Raw genomic sequence first — 21,573 nt, 5'->3', positions numbered from 1 at the left:
AGGTTGTGAAGGCCCTTCTGAGTAACAGAACAGCCTCTATGGCTGCTCACCCACAGGCACAGTGACGGCCTCCCAGAGATGACAAGGGAGCACTAGTTTTCAGTTTATTGATTAGAGAAACTACTTCAGGACCTTAAAAGGTTACTCATAAAAGAGTCAGTCTTATCTTTAAACTTTTGCTTCAGATAAAAATCTACATTATCTCTCTAAGCCCTAACAATTCCAGTCTGAGAACTGCTTTATGAGCTCCCAGTGTCTAATGCAGTTGGAGATTTTCCTGGTCGCCCACTCCATCCAGCGGAAATCACTTGGGAAAGTTAATGGGATGTTCCCTTTGAGTTGATCATTCCTGCGATTTTGCAGTAAGATAGTTTTCAGTGCAGATGAGTATTGGCTAGTTTCAATTGACCTCAGATGACTGATTTCTACTGAACTTTGATTATGTACTTTCAAAAGTGGAAATACCACAGCATTGCACTGAAAATGGTCCTAAATTTAGCCTTTGGGAAGATGACCAGGATGGGATGCTTTTGTTGTAATTGTTGGGTTACAGACCATGGAAAGAAATCCCTTTTCACTTTGCAAAGTCTGTAATTGTAGCCATAATAAACTTGTTGAAATTGGATGTTTGCTGAAATGCCACTATAAAACTGATATGGTTTTCTACTTTAAAAAAAGGGAATTTTACTTTTTTGTTGTTTTGTTTTCTTATTCATATCTTAATTTTTGTATAAGAAATTTTAATGCTTGAAAAATTCATTCTTACCACTAGAGCCTTCAGTGTAATGCCATTTTCTTTCATATTTTTGAAGTCTAGTTAGAAGTGTTTTGTTACATATTCTTGAAAGTGTCAGGATTCTGTACGTTTGTAATTTTTAGTAACCCTCAACGTAAGGTGAGATCTGGCTGTCTACACTTTTGTAACAGAAATGAGATGATGTAGAGGAGCATGATCCTTGGCCATTCAACACAAAACGAGGCAAAACAAAACTATGAGGATCATAGACTTGCTGTGGAATTTGATGGGTATTTACTAGTTATGCTGTGTGGGCCTTCCTTCAGAATAATTAGCATTTGGGGGAAAATCACTTTAATTTGAAATGCATGCTTTCTAAAAATAGAAAGTTGATGTTTATTGGGACTTCCATGCAGTGCTGGGAGGCTGGATGATGGCTCAAGATGTGGGCTTATGAAGCCACGGCAGCTGTGTCCCTGCGGGGGGCAGCAGTGGCCTTTGGTTGTCACAGTCACCACGTAACAGGTGGCCTCCAAGTCCTTGTGCTTCTCTTATCATGTTTGAAGTATAGTTAGTTTTTGGGACTGTTCACTCAAGGGCAATAGTGGTCCTATTATTTTGATGAATGCTTTTGCAGTTACTGTTTATTCTTCTGTACATAGAGAAGTTTTTAAATAAGGGACTTGTAGTATTTTACTATTCCTAATAAAAAGAGGAGCAGCTGAAACGTAGGAAGCATCTATATTCCCTGGAATGACAGGGATTCAGCCACTGTGCAGTTTTCCACGCAGGTGGATCGACCACAGGTGCAGAGGGACCAGGTGGCATCTGTTGGTCTGGAGGCCCAATTTCAAGTGTCAGGGGCCACACTTCCTGCCCTCATCAAGCTTTGCCTACTTGGAGGATGTCAGCAGGAGGGAGAGCAGTGGCCAGGATCCAGGGGCTGAGGTCCAGGGGCTGGGTCTTCCCTCAGTGAGATGAGTCGTGTATGCCCTGAGAACTCCTTGTATCTGTCCAGGTCTCATCATTCACTCTTCTATTAAAATGCATTTCCCTTCCCTGAGCATGGGCCAGTATTCCAGTCATGCTGAGGTGGCTCAGCAAAGCCAGTGTGGCATGACCTGTTTTCTAGGGCAGCTGAAGCACACATAGGTTGAGAGAGCCAGAAGGACCCTTAGGGAACTGCAGAGGTAGAAACCCTAGTGCTCTAAGTCCTCATCCTGCTTTTGATAGTCGTGGCTAAAAATCACAAGTACCCTAACATTTCAATATTGATGTGTATCTAATATAAAGAAATGAGGAATCCTATTGGACCTGGTAAATCCTGTAGTAGGATTATAAATACTCACATTTAAGACAAGCTTATCCACCAAGAGCATCTTTTGAAAATGCGGAACAGATTGTTTGTGGTCTTGTTTAAAACCCTTTTGTGGCTTCCTGCTTCTTAAAAGCAGTGAGAATAAGGCCTACACCCTCTGCATGGCCTTGAGGCCTGGTATGGGGTGGCCCTGGCTTCCCTCAGCTGCCTGTGCACCAGCCCCCATTTTTCTCTTGGTTCCTGGGCTCCATTGTGTGTGGGGCCATGTCCTTCCTCTGATTTCAGTCCCCCAGCTCTGGGCCTAGTTGGTGAACACCCGTTGACCACTCATGGTCCATTGTCTTTTCCTCACAGAGTGATCCCTGATCCCCCAATGGGACGAGCTCTAGAGCCCCCTATTTTTCACTCTTACGGTGCCTGTTTCTCCTTGTGTGAGTTATTGCACATTTCCTGTGTGATGGCTTTGGTGGTGTTTGCTGTGGGCACTAGCTTGGGAGTGAAGGCTGGCCTGTGTTCTTCGCTGCCAGGCCTCCAGCATGGCAGCATCTGGCAGAGAATAATCACGCAGAAAATATTTGTTAAGTGAATGAATAAATGTGATATAAACATACACATTAAGTACACTTTTCCCAGTGGGCTATTATATTTTGTAACTTTAAAGAATGACTAATTTTAGTTGTGATTCCTGTTTTAAATTGATGAATGAAAATATTATTAGCATGTTCTGATAAAGAAAAATCATTCATGATTGGATTATTTAATCTTCATTCATTTGACCAGTATTTATGCAGAGCCTACTTAGAATAATGTAGTGAATAAAAGAGAAAAACATCCCTGCCCTGGGTGCTTAAGCTAGTAGGGAGAGCAGATATTAAATGAGAGGCCTATATGGAATACATTGAGCAAGAAAAGGGGTAAGTGCTGTGGGGCAAACTAAAGCCAGAAAAGGATGGGGCAGAGGCATGTGCTCTGTGTCGGGAAGAGGGGAAAGCATTTCAGCGGCAGGAGCGGCCACTTTGAAGGCGCTGGGGTGCGTGAGCCTGCTGGGTTCCAGGAGCCTCAAGGAGGTGGTGGCAGGGGCAGGGTGAGTGTGGGGAGCAGGGGAGAGTGAGGTCAGAGAGGAAATAGGACTGGGACTCAGACTCTAAGGACCCTGGGTCCTTATAAGGCGGAAATGATCCCGGGCTTGAGCAAAGGAGTGGAGGAAGAGACTGGGTGAAAAGGATCACAGGCTGCCCTGCGCAGAGAAAGACAGGTGTCCAGGGTGACTCTCAGGTTTTTGGCCTGAGTAACTGGAAGCTTGGCGTTGCCATGGTGAGCTGGGAAAGGTGCTGGTAGAGAGGTTTGGGAGATGGGGATTTTGGGTGGTGTGTGACCTCTGAGATGTGTGTGGGGAATGTCGTCAGGTGGGTAGTGGTGGATGGAGGGCTCTGAGGCTCAGGAGGGAGGGCTGCTCAGGTTTGGAGGCATCAGCACCCAGGAGTTGAAGCAGAGGGGTGGCTTAGATCACTCAGAGAGAGGGAGAGCCATCCAAGTCCTGAGCCTTGGCCTCTGACAGATGAGGGGCACTCAGCAAAGGGCTGGAGGGGAGGAATTGGGGAGGCCGAAGGTGAGGGTGGGGGTGTTACCTAGAAGGCAAGCAAAGCCCGTGCCTTAGGGAACAAGGTGTGGGGAGGGGTTCTGAACTGCATGGCCCTGGCTACTTTGTCTTCTCTGCCTTTGAGATGGTTTCACCTTATGTTTAAAGTTTTAAAGATGTAATTAGAGTATGATGAGTTTGTGTCACTTTGAAACCTATAATTGTATGAATACGTTTGAATTCCATTAGACATACATGACATATTACTGCTTCTCTTTGTGTGTGATATCAAGACCCAGATTTGTTGCATATTTATGTGTAAATTAGTTAATTTCTTATGATTGAAATAGCTCCTTTTCATTTTTAAGTTTATCTTGACTTAGCATATGACAGTCATTTGCAAATAAAAGAAACTGTAAAAGAGAAAAGAATAATGGTAATATGAATGCATTTACAATTATTCCTTTTATGAACAAAATTACCATAAGAAACCCCTGGTATTTTGAAAAAATACTTATTGTCTCGTTCTTTGCTTATTTAATTTTTTCCCTAAGGAACAAAACTTTTTTTTTAAAGTAATCTTTTCCTGGTTACTAAAAGAATGGAAATATTCCATCCTTAATGGAATTGATTTTTTTTTTTTTAAATATAGAGAGGGACAGATAGGGACAGACAGGAAGGGAGAGAGATGAGAAGCATCAGTTCTTCATTGTGGCATCTTAGTTGTTCATTGATTGCTTTCTCATATGTGCCTTGATCGGGGGGCTACAGCAGACCGAGTGACCCCTTGCTCGAGCCAGCAACCTTGGGTTCAAGCTGGTGAGCCTTGCTCAAACCAGATGAGCCTACTCTCAAGCCGGTGACCTTGGAGTTTTGAACCTGGGTCCTCTGCGTCCCAGTCCCATGCTCTATCCACTGTGCCACCACCTGGCCAGGCTATAATTGATTCTTTGTTATTTTGGTACTGAGGCTAACGAATCAGAATTCTAGCTCACTGTAATCGTAAGTCATATTGAGGAGTTTTTCCAAGCCACTTTTTAAAGGTATAAAATCTTCATAGAAGTACTGTCAATTTGTCTTGATTTACTTTGGTACTTGTAAAGGGAGTAGTTTTTGCTTAGCTCTTTTTTTTTTTAAATTTTTAAAATTGATTTTAGAGAGACAGGAAGGGAGAGAGAGACAGAAACATTGATCGGTTTCTGTATGTGCCCTGTCTGGGGATCAAGCCCACAATCTTTGCATGTGGGGATGCTGCTCTAACTAACTGGGCTATCACTCTAGGGCAGATTTTGGTTTCTAAATACCTTTTCCCACTGAGAGGAACCTTTGACAGACAGCTCATCCCAGGGCTGAGGAAGGGAAGATACAAAAGCCTGTAACATTTTGTTGAGCCCGAATATAAGGAAGTGCTTAAAATATTTGATAGGGGTATGTTCAAAGGAAAGAAAAGCCCACTTGAAGAGGCTCCCGGTGTGGTAAGGTACCTAAAAACTGAAAAATTAATATTGTTATTTTAGGAGGAAAGGTCAGGCTTCCTGTCCCATCATCCCTTTGGGGAAGGAAGGGAGAAGAAATGTGGAAGGTTCCTGGCTTGCAGAAATGTACTGTGTAGGAGGCTCCCTTCTACTGGGAAGCTTAAAGAGCATTTTGTTAATCTGGGCTAGATGTGCAGAGGGATTTTGTAGATATGATTTTTTATGCTTGTGTGATTTGCACCAAACCAGGATGGCCGATAGCATTGTATTGTAAGTGAACAGAGGAAGGAGATTGAGATTCCCTCCCTTCCCCCCACACCTGCAAGGAAGCAGGTAAATAGCTAGCCAGGTGCAGGAAGAGAGAGATAGAAAAAAACCCTTTTCTTATTTGATGAGCCATTTGCAGGCATTTATCCCTTAGCACCATGGAAACTACCCCATCCCTTCCTGAAAATGTATAATTAATGTATATATCTCTAAACAAAGGAATGGCAAATGAACACTAGAAAATTTAGGAATATTTTTTAATATATAGAATAACATTTTTGCTATTGTGTTACCTTATAAGTTTTGATGTGTAAAATTGTTTTTTATGAATCCTATAGACAAATGTGGTGAGCTTGCTAATGAATTGTGTCCCATCCCCCTCCTCCTTTTCCTGCCAACCTGTGTGTATGTGAGAGCAAAGGTATATAACCTGCGCAAGGGCTGTGGCAGACACACACAATTTGCGTCTGCAAATACCCCGTGTCAGCCATATGCGGCCGGCATATTTAATCTCCTCCTTTAATAAAACCCTGCAAAACTCATCTGGACTTGCTGTCTCTATGTAAACCCACAGAAGTGAGGTATTGTACTTTTTAGCATCTGGGGTACGGCACTTTACAACACCAGGGGCCAGACTTGGACAATTTGAGCTTTAGAATAAAAGAGACAAAGTAGATTATCACTCACTAAGTGAAATAATTCAGGAGTTCATCCTACAGTGAAGCTAGCTGGGTAGTTAGAAGGGAAAGCCGTTTCTTGTGGTAGAAAGTAGAATTCCACCTAGAAGAAATGATGGGATTAGCAAAGCCACACTGCAAAAAAATTGATTGATTTAGGCCTCAATAATCAGTGAATCCTAGTAGGGACAGGATATGTAACAGGATATGTACATCCTATCAAGATATTTTCTCACAAATTATTCATTATAAAGGAAAAAATAGTGACCATACTGAGGAGATACCAGATCCCACTTCAACCAAGTGACTGTCACCCTCAAAGCAAGAGGACTCCGTGGATGTCTGACCAAGATGTTCACAGCCCCATTTATAGGATCATTGCCAAGGACTCAACGTGCGAAGTCATGAACTTCAATGAACTTCAGAATAACCCTTTTTAGGGCTGTTCAAAAAAAAAATAACTGGCCCATATTCTAAAGCAGGGGTCCCCAAACTATGGCCCGCGGGCCACATGCGGCCCTCTGAGGCCATTTATCCGGCCCCCGCCGCACTTCCGGAAGGGGCACCTCTTTCATTGGTGGTCAGTGAGAGGAGTATAGTTCCCATTGAAATACTGGTCAGTTTGTTGATTTAAATTTACTTGTTCTTTATTTTAAATATTGTATTTGTTCCCCCCCCCTTTTTTTTACTTTAAAATATGTGCAGTGTGCATAGGGGTTTTTCATGGTTTTTTTTTATAGTCCGGCCCTCCAATGGTCTGAGGGACAGTGAACTGGCCCCCTGTGTAAAAAGTTTGGGGGCCCCTGTTCTAAAGGATGTTATTGACACAAGAGGAGAAGAAAGATAGAGGAACTGTTCTAGATTAAAAGAGACCAAGGAGCCTGGCCTGTGGAGGTGCAGTGGATAGATTGTTGACCTGGAATGCTGAGGTCATTGGTTTGAAACCCTGGGTTTGCCCAGTCAAGGCACATACAACAAGCAACCAGAGAACTAAAGTGAAGCAACTATGAGTTGATACTTCTTCCTGCCACGCCCATAAAATTAATAAATAAAATCTTATTTATTAATAAAAAAAGAGTGAGACTAGAATCATTACATCTAAATGTAATATGGAATCCTAGATGGGGGGAAATGTTGTAAAGGACATTAATTGTTGAGACATATGACAAAATTGGAATGTTACTATTGGAATTATTTTATTGGAATATTATGCTAAATTTCCTGAATGTAATACCTGTGCTAGGGCTATTTCTTAGAAAGCACAGAAGTATCAAGAAATAAAGAAGCATGTTGCATGCAACCAATTCTCTAGTTAAAAAATGTTTTAAAAAAATGTTCAGAGCGGAAGAGGGCAAACAGGGTAAAGCAAATATGAAAAAGCTTTATTGTAGCATTTCTGTAAGTTTGAAATTGTTTCAAAAGAAATTAAAAGGAAAGATTGGAAAAAATATTCTTAGAAGATGAAGGTGGTAATAAATTTTTAGGAATTGGAAATAAATTTTAAGTGATTGTTAATTTGCGGATACAATTACAATGTCAGTACTTTTAGCAAGCAATAACATACTTTCTCCACAGGTAGATTGGTAATAAAATGACACAGTGATAAATAAGATTTTACTGTTTATATGTTGTGTTGACTATCAAGAAATCAATGATCGGCCCTGGCTGGTTGGCTCAGTGGTAGAGCGTCGGCCTAGTGTGCGGAGGACCCGGGTTCGATTCCCGGCCAGGGCACATAGGAGAAGCGCCCATTTGCTTCTCCACCCCTCCGCCGCGCTTTCCTCTCTGTCTCTCTCTTCCCCTCCCGCAGCCAAGGCTCCATTGGAGCAAGGATGGCCCGGGCGCTGGGCATGGCTCTGTGGCCTCTGCCTCAGGCGCTGGAGTGGCTCTGGTCGCAATATGGCGACGCCCAGGATGGGCAGAGCATCGCCCCCTGGGGGGCAGAGCACCGCCCCTGGTGGGCGTGCCGGGTGGATCCCGGTCGGGCGCATGCGGGAGTCTGTCTGACTGTCTCTCCCTGTTTCCAGCTTCAGAAAAATGAAAAAAAAAAAAAAAAAAAAAAAAAAAAAAAGAAATAAATGATCAGTATATTATTGATACACTTTATAAGAAGTATGAAATATTTATATTTCAAGTTGGTAGAATGTGTATATTTTTTATAGTCTATATTCTATAGTTCATTGAATCTAGAGGCTATTGATTTTAAGATGCACCTTTGCTATTGAGAAAGAAAAAATGCTAATTATAAGTCCAAGACAATGTCAGTGGTAAGATTTCAGAAATATTAAAACTATGGAGAAATATGTTAAATAGTTGAGACAGAGTAGATGGAAGTGTTTAGGTTGGTAAATAATTTAAATCTATTTCTTTCTTTTTTTTTTTTTTTGTATTTTTCTGAAGTTGGAAACGGGGAGGCAGTCAGACAGACTCCCGCATGCGCCCAATTGGCACACCCACCAGGGGGCGATGCTCTGCCCATCTGGGGTGTTGCTCTGTTGCAACCAGAGCCATTCTAGCGCCTGAGGCAGAGGCCATAGAGCCATCCTCAGCGCCCGGGCCAACTTTGCTCCAATGGAGCCTTGGCTGCGGGAGGGGAATAGAGAGACAGGGAGGAAGGAGAGGAGGAGGGGTGGAGAAGCAGATGGGTGCTTCTCCTGTGTGCCCTGGCCGGGAATCAAACCCGGGACTCCTGCACGCCAGGCCGACGCTCTACCACTGAACCAACCGGCCAGGGCCTTAAATCTATTTCTTATTTTAATTATTGCCACATCATGACTTTAGTTTGAAAACCAGGTATCTGTGATACACATTTGCTAAAAATGGCGTATTTCATAACTGAACTAGAAGTGTTCTTTTTTTTTTTTGTGACAGAGAGAGACAGAGAAAGGAACAGATAGGGACAGACAGGCAGAAAGGGAGAGAGATGAGAAGCATCAGTTCTTCATTGTGGCTTCTTAGTTGTTCATTGATTGCTGTCTCATATGTGCCTTGACTGGGGGCTGCAGCAGTGCGAGTGACCCCTTGCTCAAGCCAGAGACCTTAGGCTCAAGCCAGCGACCATAGGGTCATGTCTATGATCCTATGCTCAAGCCAGCGACCCTGCACTCAAGCTGGTGACCCCATGCTCAAGCTGAAGGAGTCCACCCTCAAGCTGGCGACCTCGGGTTTCAAACTTCTGTGTCCCAGTCTGATGCTCTATCCACTGCGCCACCGCCTAGTCAGGCAGAAGATGTTCTTATAACTGTTGTCAGTGTGACTTGTGTATTTTGATGGATTGTCTGATAATGTAAGTCTACCCTGAGGTGATCTTTGTTACAATTAGCAATTTTTTCACAGGTATTTTCAGGGACTCAAATACAGAGGACATTTGGGAATCATTTCCTGTTACTCACTGCTAAAATAGTTACTGTCTTTCTCCACAGATGCAACAGTTGGAGAAGAAACTTGAGCTTGAACTTGAGGGTGATGCTAGAGTTATCGCTTGCCGGTTCCCTTTCCCCAACTGGACCCCGGACCAGGTCACCGGAGAGGGGATAGACACTGTGTGGGCTTATGACAGAAGCACTTTTAGAGGGAGTGAAAAGAGGCCCTGAAGGTTGATGCATTTCCACTGGATCATTCAAATACAAAATTTATTGAGACTCTTTTTTCTGTAGTGTCAATGGTCTTTGATTTCACAGAGACTGAAAGCTGTGTGTTTAGCAAAGAGTATATTTTTGTTGGGCATGGCATGAGAATTTACTGTTACTTTCCTTAATTTTTGGAGAAAACAAAACAAATTAAGAACAGTAGATATATTTAAAGTCCCCTTTCATAGTATATCCTAAAAAAATGTGCTTTCAGCTTTTCTTGCACTTGGATGTATGAAAATACAAGTAAGTGATGGATGTTGATGGTTGGGAACGATGTTGGCAGCTCTTTACATTATAAAGACTATGATTTAATGCCACAGATGAGAAGAAACAAGATGAGAAGAAACCATTTTAAAGAGGTGTGTATTAGTAAATATTTGGTTTTTTCTAACTTGATTCATACTTAAGATTTATCTCTTTCTTCTCTATATGTTTTGACAAAATTAATTTTCTCAGGGATTTAGAGAGGCGTTTATATTTTATAACATTTATTAGGAATAATTTTTTTTTCTAGGATCATAGATTACTGTATTTTATTGAATCTAAGATGTGAGTGTGTATATACATATATATATTTCTTTTCCTTTTTGTACTTTTCTGAAGCTAGAAATGGGGAGGCAGTCAGACAGACTCCCGCATGCGCCCTACAGGGATCCACCAGGGGGCGATGCTCTGCCCATCTTGGGGTGTCACTCTGCTGCAATCAGAGCCATTCCAGCACCTGAGACAGAGGCCATAGAGCCATCCCCAGCATCCGGGCAAACCCTGCTCCAGTGGAGCCTTGGCTGTGGGAGGGGAAGAGAGAGACAGAGAGGAAGGAGAGGGGAAGGGGTGGAGAAGCAGATGGGCGCCTCTCCTGTGTGTCATGGCCGGGAATCAAACCCGGGACCCCCACACGCCAGGCCGACGCTCCACCACTAAGCCAACCGGCCATGGCCTGTATATACATATTTTAACATTTCTGAAATTGTGAGTTCCTTCCAACTGATGGTATTTTATAGCTGTGATGGCAGCATTGTACATAATCAGATACCATTGATAGAATCTTGGATTTCACCAAACAGGGTGTTCAGAGAAGATACATGGTGTAGTGGAGTGGTTGGCAATAATTTAATAATAAAATAAATGATCGTGAGCGTCAGTGTAACCCGGACCTGGGTTCAGATTCCTGCTGGACCCTCAGCAGGCCTCGGACAGTGGCTTACCCTCTCAGAGGCTTGGTTTCTTGAGTGTCCCTGTCTTTGGAATAATGATGTACTGAACAGGGGGACCGATTTGCAAAACTCATGGCATATAGTCTTTGATCTGTAAATAGCAATTATTATTACTTTAGTTGCTATTGAAAAACTTATTCACAGAAGTTGCAGATTATTTCTGCTGGTCACTTCTTGATTTTATGAGAGCTACCCTTTATTTAATATTTCTCATTTATGAGAAGAGACTTCACTGATTTAGATAAAGACAAGTTGAGGAAAACCTTTGAATTTGAGTAGACAGGCTTCATATATCTGAAAAATTAATATTGAATGGTGGCTCAACTAATCTCTGCTTGTCACAGAAAAGAATTGAACTGCTAGCCATACACCTTGTAACCTAAATACCAAACTGTCTTAGAAATCTGATAAAGTGAGATGGTTTGCGTCTTTTACTAAACTGATTAAAATGCGATCAATTTGATAATTTTTATTTAAATGAGAAGCAACTGGGGACTTCTTAATTCATTCAGCAAATACTTATGGAGTGTCTTCTGTGTAATGAGCTTTTCTGATTCAGTGGTGAATGAACAGGCAAGGCCCCTCCCTAATTTATATTCAGCAAGTGTAGGGACAAAGACATAGGTGAGCAAATGTTGGTGTGAAGTTCTTGGAAAGAACTAACAGTGTGACAGTAGAAAGAACAACTGTGTGTGTTCTGGGTGACAGGATGGTGTGTTGTGGACATTTGTCAGGTTTTTGGCTGCTACCATTTCTCCCTTTCCCCAGGCCCTGATTTCCTGATGGAGAATGAATTCTCTGCCATGGTGTGCAGCTTTTTTGTCTGCCCCTCACTGTCACTTCCGCTCCCCATAACTTGGCTGGGCAGGCTTGGAGAGGGGCCCGTGTAGCTCATTGCCAGGATGGTGTGGTGGGCAGAGGCAGATGTGTTCCTGGTGACAGAACGAGAGGCATCAGGTTATATGCAGAGTCATGCATAATTTGCCACTTTGGGGGTTTCTCCTTTAGCTTCCCAAGAATAGATGATGCTTAATCCTGCAACCTCAATAAAACAGACTGTTTTGTAGAAGTATTAAGATTCATGGAATCTGCAAGATCTTTAACTGCTTCTTAAAATTGTGCCTTTAGCCTGACTAGGCGGTGGCGCAGTGGATAGAGCGTTGGACTGGGATGCGGAAGGACCCAGGTTCGAGACCCTGAGGTCACCAGCTTGAGCGCGGGCTCATCTGGTTTGAGCAAAGCTCTCCAGCTTGAACCCAAGGTCACTGGCTTGAGCAAGGGGTTACTTGGTCTGCTGTAGCACCCCGGTCAAGGCACATATGAGAAAGCAACCAATGAACAACTAAGGTGCCGCAACGAAAAACTGATGATTGATGCTTCTCATCTCTCTCCGTTCCTGTTTATCTGCCCCTATCTATCCCTCTATCTGTCTCTGTAAAAAAAAAAAAAAATTGTTCCTTTAAGTAAGACCTATTCAGTAAGTTTTTTCCAGTAGAGGTTATTGTGGCTTCCCTGACAGGCTGGTTAGAATTTTTATCAGTTTCTTGGATAAGGACATTGATCAAATTTGCACATGACGCAAGGTAGGGAATAACACCTGGTATGTTTGATGTCAAAAACAGAGTTCAAAAATGTCTTTGCAGGTTGAAATCAGGAATAAGTACTAATATGGTAAAATTTAAAGTTAAGATAAATAAATAGAAATATAGCTTAGGGGTAATGCACCTAACGGGAGCCACTGTGAAGAAAGACCTGCCGGGTCCAACATGCAAGTACATGATTTGAGCTTGTTACCACCTGAATGACCTTCTTCAAAATCATGGCCCCAGGATTGCAACCTAGGTATGCTGAAGGGGGTTCTCATGAGACCCTCTGTCAGTTGCTCAGTTCCTTGAAATGCTGAGCTCCACATATGCACGTGCAACCAAGTTTAAAAGATTTAAGAAATGAGACTGTCTTCTACATTCTCTGTGTTTATCATCGCTGGCTGATTGGCGTACACTGTGACAAGTTATAACCAACCATAATAGAAAAAATGCAAGATCCCTGACATTTAAATGACACATCTATATTCTACCCCTTTGCCAAAGTAGTTCCCTGGTGGCCAAGTGTTGGAAGACCTGCTGTAAAGAAATCAATGTTCTCAAGTCCAGGCGTCTTCTAAGCTTGTGCCATGACATGAGTTTCCCAGCTTAGGCCTGTCTTAGTGCATCCCAGGGAAGACTTCTAAGCCATTGCAGTGTATACTGCAGGAGTCTACTTAAGTCTCAACAGACAAACAAGAAGCACAGAGCTTGGCTGCATGGTGTATCTTTCACCTGTAAGAGCCACAGTGTGCCTAGTTCTTCATGCAGATGTTGAAGTCAGCTGGACCAGGCGGCAGAGTCTGTAGGCCTCTGACCACTCTGGAGCAGGGGAAGCCAGCGGGTCTGCCAGAGATGTGCAGACACTGCTCCCTCTGCCCAGCCATCATGGCCCCTCTTCCTTAGGAACAGAATCCCCAGTTTTTCAGGTGTCAGGCATTGATGTGTTCAGAGACAATGGGCCCGGCCAGTTGTTTGGTCCCATCTCTCGGACATCAGAGTGGGTGGTGGGCAGGATCCAGTTTCTGCCAGTGAGGTTTGAGGGACATATTGCTGGGAGTTTCTGGAAAGGTTTTCTTGCTGTTAGAAGGAGATACTTGAGGTGTAAGCATCCTGTCTTTGGACAGGCTGCATACAGTGGTAACACCTGAAGTTTTAGCAGCCACTTTGCAACCCCTGGAGAAACTGAAGAGGAAAGCCAAGGTGCTGAGGCTGGTGGAGCAGAAAAGCAGAACAACTCAGGGTCTTCGATGCCACTGAGTTGCTGAACTGACCTGGAGCCTACAACTTCAACATATCTTGCTAAGTGGAGTAATAAACACATGTTATTTTTAAGCTGCTCTGACTTGGGTGTTGTTATTCACCTGTGCCACAGCCTGACAGTGCTGGGAGGGTATGAGGCTGAATTGGAGTGAGGGGAGCCCAGTACTGCCTGCCTGGGAGCCCACTTTCCCTGCCCGAGAATACTTGAGGGACAGCACTGGCTGACCAGGTCAGAAGGTGCCTCTGGAGTACCAGAGGGGTGGAGACTCTGGGGTGGGGATCCTTATCTGAGTAGCTTCCAGAGTGGTGTTTGGGGAATTGCACCAAGTCAAGAGGGCTGTGAACACAGACCCAGCCTTCACAACCGACAAGTCACCTCAGAAGAGCATCCTGTGCTTGAAGATGTGGGCAGAGGTGAGGAACAGCAGAGCCTTAGCTGTATCCCTGCACCCAGGGAGTTTTATAGGGGGAGAGCTGATTTCTCATGATTAGTAAGGAATTAGGAAAAGGAAGGGAAGAAGTTACCTTCAGGCTGTCCTTGGCACGTAGCTTTGCCAAGTAGGGAGGCTGTGTTGTGGACTGCGTGTTTCTATCCTGAAAATGGGTTGAAATCCTAACCTTCAGTATGATGGTATTAGGAGGTGAAGCCTTTGGGTAATAGGTCATGAGAGGAAACCCCTTATCAGTGGGATTAGTGCCCTCATAAAGAGACCCCAGAGAGCTCCCTCATCCCTTCTGTCACAGGGAGGACACAGGAAGAAGCCAGTCATTTATGAACCAGGAAGCAGTTGTTATCACACACTGAACCAGCTGGCGCCTTGATCTTGGACTTCTTAGCCCCAAATGTGAGAAATAAATACTTGTTGCTTATGTTCCCCAGTCTGTGGTGTAGCTGGTGACTGAGGAGCCACACCCAGCACTCCCCAGACTTGTCCAGCCTCCAGTCAGCACTTCCTTAGCCTGCATGAGGAAAGGCAGTGGGCAGGGAGCCGAGCTCCATGAGGATTCTCCCAGGTGCTGGCTGGGCAGGGTGGGTGCTGTCCCCCTGATGTGATGGTTGGCTGAGTTGGGGGTGCAGTTTGCACCATGCGCACAAGGAAAGGCCTTCCTGGGAGAGGTCTCTGTGCCACCCCCTCCTGGCTCACAAGGCGCGTGTTTTGACACTGTACCTAAACTAACACAGATGATATCAAAAACTAGAAATGAATGAACGAAGCCATGGTGAAAAGCCAAAATAGATTCTAGATGGTGAAAGGTCTTGAAAACATACCCCGAGAGAGCCAGTTATGAGGTCGTGGGTGTTTTCCTGGATGAGAGAATGCTTGAAGAAATCAGGACACATGTTTTCCAATAGTTGAAAGGTTGCCAAGCGGAAGAAGGGAAAGTGATCATGAACATGACCATGTTCCCCTGTTCCCATCCTCAAGGAGGACACACTGTCTTCATTTTTTTTTTTAAACCAAGGAGAGTTGTCACCTTGCTTGGTCTCATCAACACAGGAGCACAGGGTCTTGCTTCCCTGCAATTAGACCTGCTCTGACTGGCTCTGGGTATACACTCTGTCATTGAGTAAGTGTTAAAGAGATGTGGAGGTTAAGCTCAGTCTGAAGTGTGGTCTAAAATCATTTAAAGTTAGAATGCATTGCTCTGGACATGGTGAGCTCCTTGTCACTGGAGATACTGGAACGGAGGCTGGGCAGCCACTTGGTGGGGATGTTGTAGAAGGGATCCATCTGCAAGCAGGCGCGGAGTGCTAACAGGTCCTGAAATGCCGGTAAGCTTTCCGGCCCAGCAGGGCCGCCTGCCGGCATCATTCTGGCTGATCTCGGGGTCTGAGGCATCAGAGTTGTCTTCAGCAGTGAAGTGTTCAACTCCAACAGAACTTAGCACCCCCGAGCATGAGGGGGCTGCAGCAACTTTGGACTCTGATATTGAAAAACAAAGTACAGGCATACCTTGTTTTATTGCCCTTTAATTTACTGTGCTTCACAGATGTTTTTTTTACAATTTGAAGGCAAGACACTCGACCAACAAAAAGATTATGACTCCATTGCAGTGATCTGGAGCCGATCCCACAGCTCCAAGGTGTGCCTGTTGTTGGGAACATTGGAGAAGCTGATAAATGAAGACAGTCTGTATCTAAACTCCAGTGAAGAAGGGTGGGTGCTAGGAGAAGAAAGTGGGAGTTCGTTAAGCCCCAGAGGGCTTTGTGAGAGAGAATAGCTGTGCCCCCAGCACTGATTAGAACCAGGGACTGTTCTTGAAGCCCTGGGAGAAACATGTCCCTAATGATGCCTCACCTCTTCTAAGTGACACTGCCCTACCCCAAACTTTGTCAAAGGAGCAGCCTTAAGAGGACCCAGACCCCTCTTCAATGGATGGGCCCAGATTTGGGCATCTGAGCCAAAGGCAGGCCATAGAGATGAGATGAAGAGTCCATGCTGCAAATTTATGTTGGAGAACACAAAGACTGGGGACATCTAGGTGGAAGTTAAGGCCAGGAAGCTGAGGTCAGAGGAGCTTGGAGGGCTGTGAGAGACAAGAGAATAACAGAGTTTTTTCTGGGTCAAGGCTTCAGTCCAGAGAGCAGGCCAGTCCTGAGGGGTAGGAGGACCCTGGTAGGGGCCCGCGTCCAGCCAGAGGACCAGGGCAGCAGGAGCAGAGTGGCACTGTCCCTGAATGTCTCAGCTCATCTCCACATCGCATTTGGTTGAATGTCAAGTTCCTACAAGGACTCCATTTAAGAAATAGGTTATTTTATGATGAATGAAATACTACTTGTCCTAATAGGTATTAAACACAAGGAACTTATTATCCCCAAAGATGGTGTGGGTTGTATGTTTAAATGGAAAAATGAATTATTTTTTCAGAATAAACACCTTTATTACATGAGCTAAGATAGGAGGGAGGAGGATTTATTGCCTTTCTGGGCCTCCCTTTCCCTCAGCTGGAACCCCAGCCCCTCGCCTGCTAGCACGGAGCCATCTGCTCGGCCACCCAGGCCTGGTCCTGAAGCGATGCATGCAAGAAGCTCACTCTGCTGAGACCGCTCCTCTGGAAGAATGCCGATTTTGGCATGCTTTGTCCTTTCATCACCTTTCTTCTGAATTTTCTCTGATAATTTTTTGTTTAAAATCTCTTCCTCCTCAGGACTCAGCCCCCTTCTTGCACCCCAGGGGCAGGCTGTAGCGGGACCACTGTCGGTACTATGTGCTGTCAGCAGGCACGATGCAGTTCTCTACTAGGTCTTGGTATGAACCGGTTTGTTGTTGGATGTGCTGTAGACAACATCGATAACCCTTGTTTCGTATGTACAACACTCCGAGCCCCAGAGGAAGCTGCCCACGACCAGCCTGAAGGCCCAGCAGTTCTTGCTGCCTCCCTGCACAGGGACTGTGGGTGTGACATGGACCAATCTTAGTGTTGGCGACAGGCCTCCCAGCTCATATTTTCACTTCTTGTGGCAGGGCTCTCTCTTGCCCCTGATCTTGGCGACAGGCCTCCCAGCTCATATTTTCACTTCTTGTGGCAGGGTTCTCTCTTGCCCCCGATCTTGGGGCCCTTATATCTGTTGTCCAGAGAGATGCCCATGGCTTGGCGCTGGCTGAAAAGAGAAAACACAAAGGGAAAAATGGATATGTATATAAATGTAGGGACAACTCTATCTAAAGAACACAATAAAGTTTCTGCGCTCAAACAGAAAGCTGAGATTCTCTTAGGCAGAACACCTTCCTTCAGAGCAAAGTGTTCCTGTAATAATGACATAGTTATATTGGAATGGGCACACTTGTGACCTAATGGACTGATGCAAATTGAAAAGGAACAAAACATCTCGTAACTTTTATAGGTGAGGAGAATTTGATGTCTTTTTCTAATTTAATATGGTGTGAATGGTATCCAAGAAGGATCGAAAAAACAATAGCTTGATTATTAGATTTAATTCAAGGATGGGAGGGAGGAATCAAGTTAGTTTTCCTCTCTGTGATATTGTAGGTTAAAAAATTGGGCAGCGAAATTGAATTATTATAAGAATGACCCTGCCCAGACTGTTCAGTGGATAGAGCATCGTCCCAGTGTGCTGAGGTTGTGGGTTCGATCCCTGGTCAGGGCATGTGCAAGAAGCAACCAATGAATGCACAACTAAAGGGAGCAACTAAGGGGAACAATGAGATGATGCTTCTCTCTGTCTCTCTGTCCCTATCTCTCTCAAATCAATGGAAAAAAAAAATCTTAGTGTCAGAATAATTTAACAAAAGTTTATGTATAGCCCCCAAATGGTGGATACATTTGAGTGGGAAGGACATGCAGGGTTTGCTGTAAAGACAGCTTTGCAGTGTTCATGGGGGGCGTGGCAGCTAAAGAAGAGACTGTGTCGAAGGCGTCAGGCTGAATGCTGGTGGAGCAGAGTGGGTGGGCAGCAAGTTGTAAGGCCGGTGGACTTCCGACAGTTTCGGTGATCTTCCCTTTGTATTCCTCCAGGCCTACCTGTCCCAGGCACTTAGCTCTCATCATTTGATCACATGGCCTTTTCCCCACATGTCCACTCATCTTTGATTTGTGTTACATTACGTTTTGCCAATTTCAAGGGCATTTGAATTTTGTTAAGGAATGCTTTAGTATGGATTTGAGTTTTAGTGAGCCTGAAAGAGATGGATGCATAATGGAGAAATGCCAGATTGCTTGTTTCCACCTGGCCCTTACCCCAGTCCAGCCTGCCCAACCTGCATGTCTGTGACAGCTCAGAAAGGCACATTGTGATCACCATAGTGTCTCCTGATCTGGAAGTGTTACTTCTGAATGGAAACTCATAGTTCAGTAACTATTATAACAAAGCTAATTCTCATGTTGAGACTGTCTGTCATGTTGAGGTCTTTTACATACATCATTTTTAGTGCTTATTTTAGATATGATATTTCTAAGTTGGATAAACAGGCATTTAGAGAGTAGTTTGGTAAGTCTCATGTACTAACTAGCAAGAAGTGGAGCTGGTGTTCAAACCCAGGCCTGCCTAATGTGAGAACTGGTATGATTTCCCCTTTTTCTCTACCCGATCAGGGCATGGGTAAGGCTCTCCTGCTCAGCAATTGATCCCATCTGTCCAGTTAGAGTAGATATTAACAACATCTGAATAATTCTGAAGCTTGAGTTCCTTGCCTCTTTGAATCAGAATAATTCTTTTGTAGGCACAGCACCCTGTGCAAGAAGCATCAGCCTGAGAGAAGGGTAAAGCAGATTTTCCAGAATTTTGTTCTGCTTGCCCAGTAGTAGGTAGATGAAATAGAGTCTGGTAAAGCAGAATTGACTCAGCACCTGCCTTTTAGTTTACCCTACATAAGGGTAAGGTAGTGCAAAAATAACATCTGTGTTGAAAAATAAGCAGTTTGTAGCCCTAGCCAGTTGCATCAGTGGTAGAGCGTCTGCCCAGTGTATGAAAGTCCTGGGTTTGATTCCTGGCCAGGGCACACAGGAGAAACGCCCATCTGCTTCTCCCCCCTTCCCCCTCTCCCTTCTTTCTATGTCTTTCTTTCCCTCCCTCAGTCAAGGCTCCATTGTAGCAAAGTTGGCCTGGGCGCTGAGGATGGCTCCATGGCCTCCACCTCAGGTGTTAGAATGGCTCTGGTTGCAATGGAGCAATGCCCCAGGTGGGCAGAGCATCGCCCCCTGGTGGGCATGTAGGGTGGATCTTGGTCAGGTGCATGCGGGAGTCTGTCTTTCTGCCTACCCTCTTCTCACTTCAGAAAAATACCAAAAAAAAAAAAAAAAGGGAAGAAAAATAAGCAGTTTGTGAAAGTGCACATCTGTATTATTTTGTTCACACTGCCAAAGAAAAATACTACAGATTGTGTGGCTTAAACTACAGGAATTTATGTCTCCTGGGCTGAAGACTGAAGTCCAAGATCAAGGTGTCAGCAGGTGTGATTTCTCCTGAGGCCTCTCTCCTTGACTTGCAGATGGCTGCCTTCTCCCTTTGTCCTCACATGGCCTTTCCTCTCTGTGTGTCTGTGCCCTAATCTCTCTTTTTACAAGAACACCAGTCCTGTTGGATTAGGGTCCACCCATATGACCTCATTTGACTTTAATCACCTCTTTAAAGGCTCTGTTTCCACATACAATCACATTCTGAGATACTGGGGGTTAAGGCTTCAGCATATGAATTTTGAGAGGACTATTTAGTTCATAATAACATGTTACAGCATTGTCTTGAAAAGTAAAATGTTGGGCCCAGACTCAGTGTGCACCAGTGGAGAATAAGCACATTTTGGTGAATCTGTGTGAAACTGCTGTGAAAAAGATGGCAGAGTGACTCGTGTCAATACACATGTGATTTCCACATAAATGCTCCTCTACTGTAACACATTCTGCAAGAATGCACATTAAACATAACGGCTTTATGGAAAAAGGAGGGTTAATAAGAGACTACTCAGAATGGGTGCAACCTTGAAACCATAGCATTAATGGGAACAGGTATTGGTATCTGGAGATTACTGGACAGGGCAGACAGGCAGCTCTGTAGTGCTGCAGACTGCCCCAGGGGATAGTAATAAAATTAATAGTGTGGGAAGGCTGCTTTGGGGGATCAACAGAAAGCAGATGAGCATGTGAGGCCTTCTGCCCTGTTGCAAGCCCAGGACTGTGCAAGAAGCGCGTGACATTTCCTGCCAGAAATAACCTATGAATATATGAGAAACTGGTAATAGCTTTTGCCTCTCGGGAGGGAAGGTGGGAATTGGGATGTGACGTGAGAGGAAGACATCTTTCATTATGTATTTTAAAATATTTTTTTGCACTTTTTTACTGTGTATTTTACTTTTTAATGAAAAGTTAATGTTTTATAGTTCACATGTACAGATAGCTTTTATTCACAGAGGAGATGCCAATTTTTAAAGCACACAGGGATGTGGGGTTGTGACAAGCTGAGCTGTTGTGACTGTGGACACCTGTAAACAAGACTGGAAAATAAGAGAGCTGGGACATTTCAGGGCAAATCTGTCAGCACTTAGGGCTTCTATACAGATGGAGAACTGAATTTCACTGACTTGTGTTGGTTAAATGTTGTTAGTTCTTGATTTTTCTTTCTACCTCCAAGTCTTTCCCCCTACCCCCCAGGTATATATTTATCATAAAATGGAAAGAGAGAAACATGTGATTTATGAGATCTAGGTCAGCAGCTTAAAGAACCCAAAGTTAGAAGTGCACTGAGACAGGAGGTGGAGGGTGGGGCATGGCCGAGGACTTTGCATGGAGGGGTGAGAGGAGCAGGTCTGGGAGAGCGCCTCTTCCCTGGTGAAGCCTTCCTCTCCGCCCTTCTCCCTCCCCACCCACTCTGGGTCACGTTCATCCCTCTTTCCCTGGCCTTCTCCCTCATCATTTCTTGCCTTCTCTGAGAGTTTGCCATTAACTTTTAGGACTAGTTATGCCCAACACTACATTTTGACAGCAAGTTAAAAGCCATTATGCTTTCTATTTTGCTTCTTATATTGTCTAAAAAAGGACATGTTGAGTAGATTGACAAGTGACATACACAAACAGTGCTGAATAGAACCTTTAAGGACTTCAACCTTTCCTAACCTCACTTCCAGTGGGAAATACTTCCTTTTGGTTATGGAGCCCTGTGTGAATAATTCAGGGCGTAGCGTTTCACTCCCAACTCTTTTTTTTTTAAATAATTTTATTTTTTTAATGGGGCGACATCAATAAATCAGGATACATATATTCAAAGATAACAAGTCCAGGTTATCTTGTCGTTCAATTATGTTGCATACCCATCACCCAAAGTCAGATTGTCCTCTGTCACCTTCTATCTAGTTTTCTTTGTGCCCCTCCCCCTC

The 21,573-nt window shown here is 44.2% G+C and overlaps 1 protein-coding gene, 1 non-coding gene and 1 pseudogene across 3 annotated transcripts in view; 2 read left to right on the top strand and 1 right to left on the bottom strand.

Annotated features, from left to right (window-relative positions):
• The window catches only part of ATPSCKMT (ATP synthase c subunit lysine N-methyltransferase), a 31,961-nt gene extending 21,954 nt beyond the window's left edge, over positions 1-10,007 (top strand). The window contains exon 4 of one of the 2 annotated variants that reach the window (XM_066253610.1): positions 9,475-10,007. In XM_066253610.1, the coding sequence (XP_066109707.1) occupies positions 9,475-9,645 (171 nt within the window). In that variant the 3' untranslated portion in view covers positions 9,646-10,007. The remainder of the gene's footprint in view (positions 1-9,474) is intronic. The other variant, XM_066253609.1, reaches the window with a different exon arrangement.
• On the top strand, positions 7,711-7,786 carry TRNAT-AGU (transfer RNA threonine (anticodon AGU)). Its single transcript has one exon. It is a non-coding gene; the product is annotated as a tRNA-Thr (tRNA).
• A 5,405-nt stretch (positions 10,008-15,412) lies between the features above and the next one.
• LOC136319513 (small ribosomal subunit protein eS8 pseudogene) lies at positions 15,413-17,335 on the bottom strand (annotated as a pseudogene).
• Positions 17,336-21,573: the final 4,238 nt, after the last annotated feature.

Source organism: Saccopteryx bilineata, chromosome 1 (assembly GCF_036850765.1).
Source record: "Saccopteryx bilineata isolate mSacBil1 chromosome 1, mSacBil1_pri_phased_curated, whole genome shotgun sequence".
NCBI classification, from domain to species: domain Eukaryota; kingdom Metazoa; phylum Chordata; class Mammalia; order Chiroptera; family Emballonuridae; genus Saccopteryx; species Saccopteryx bilineata.
This window is presented reverse-complemented; position numbering and strand designations above follow the sequence as displayed.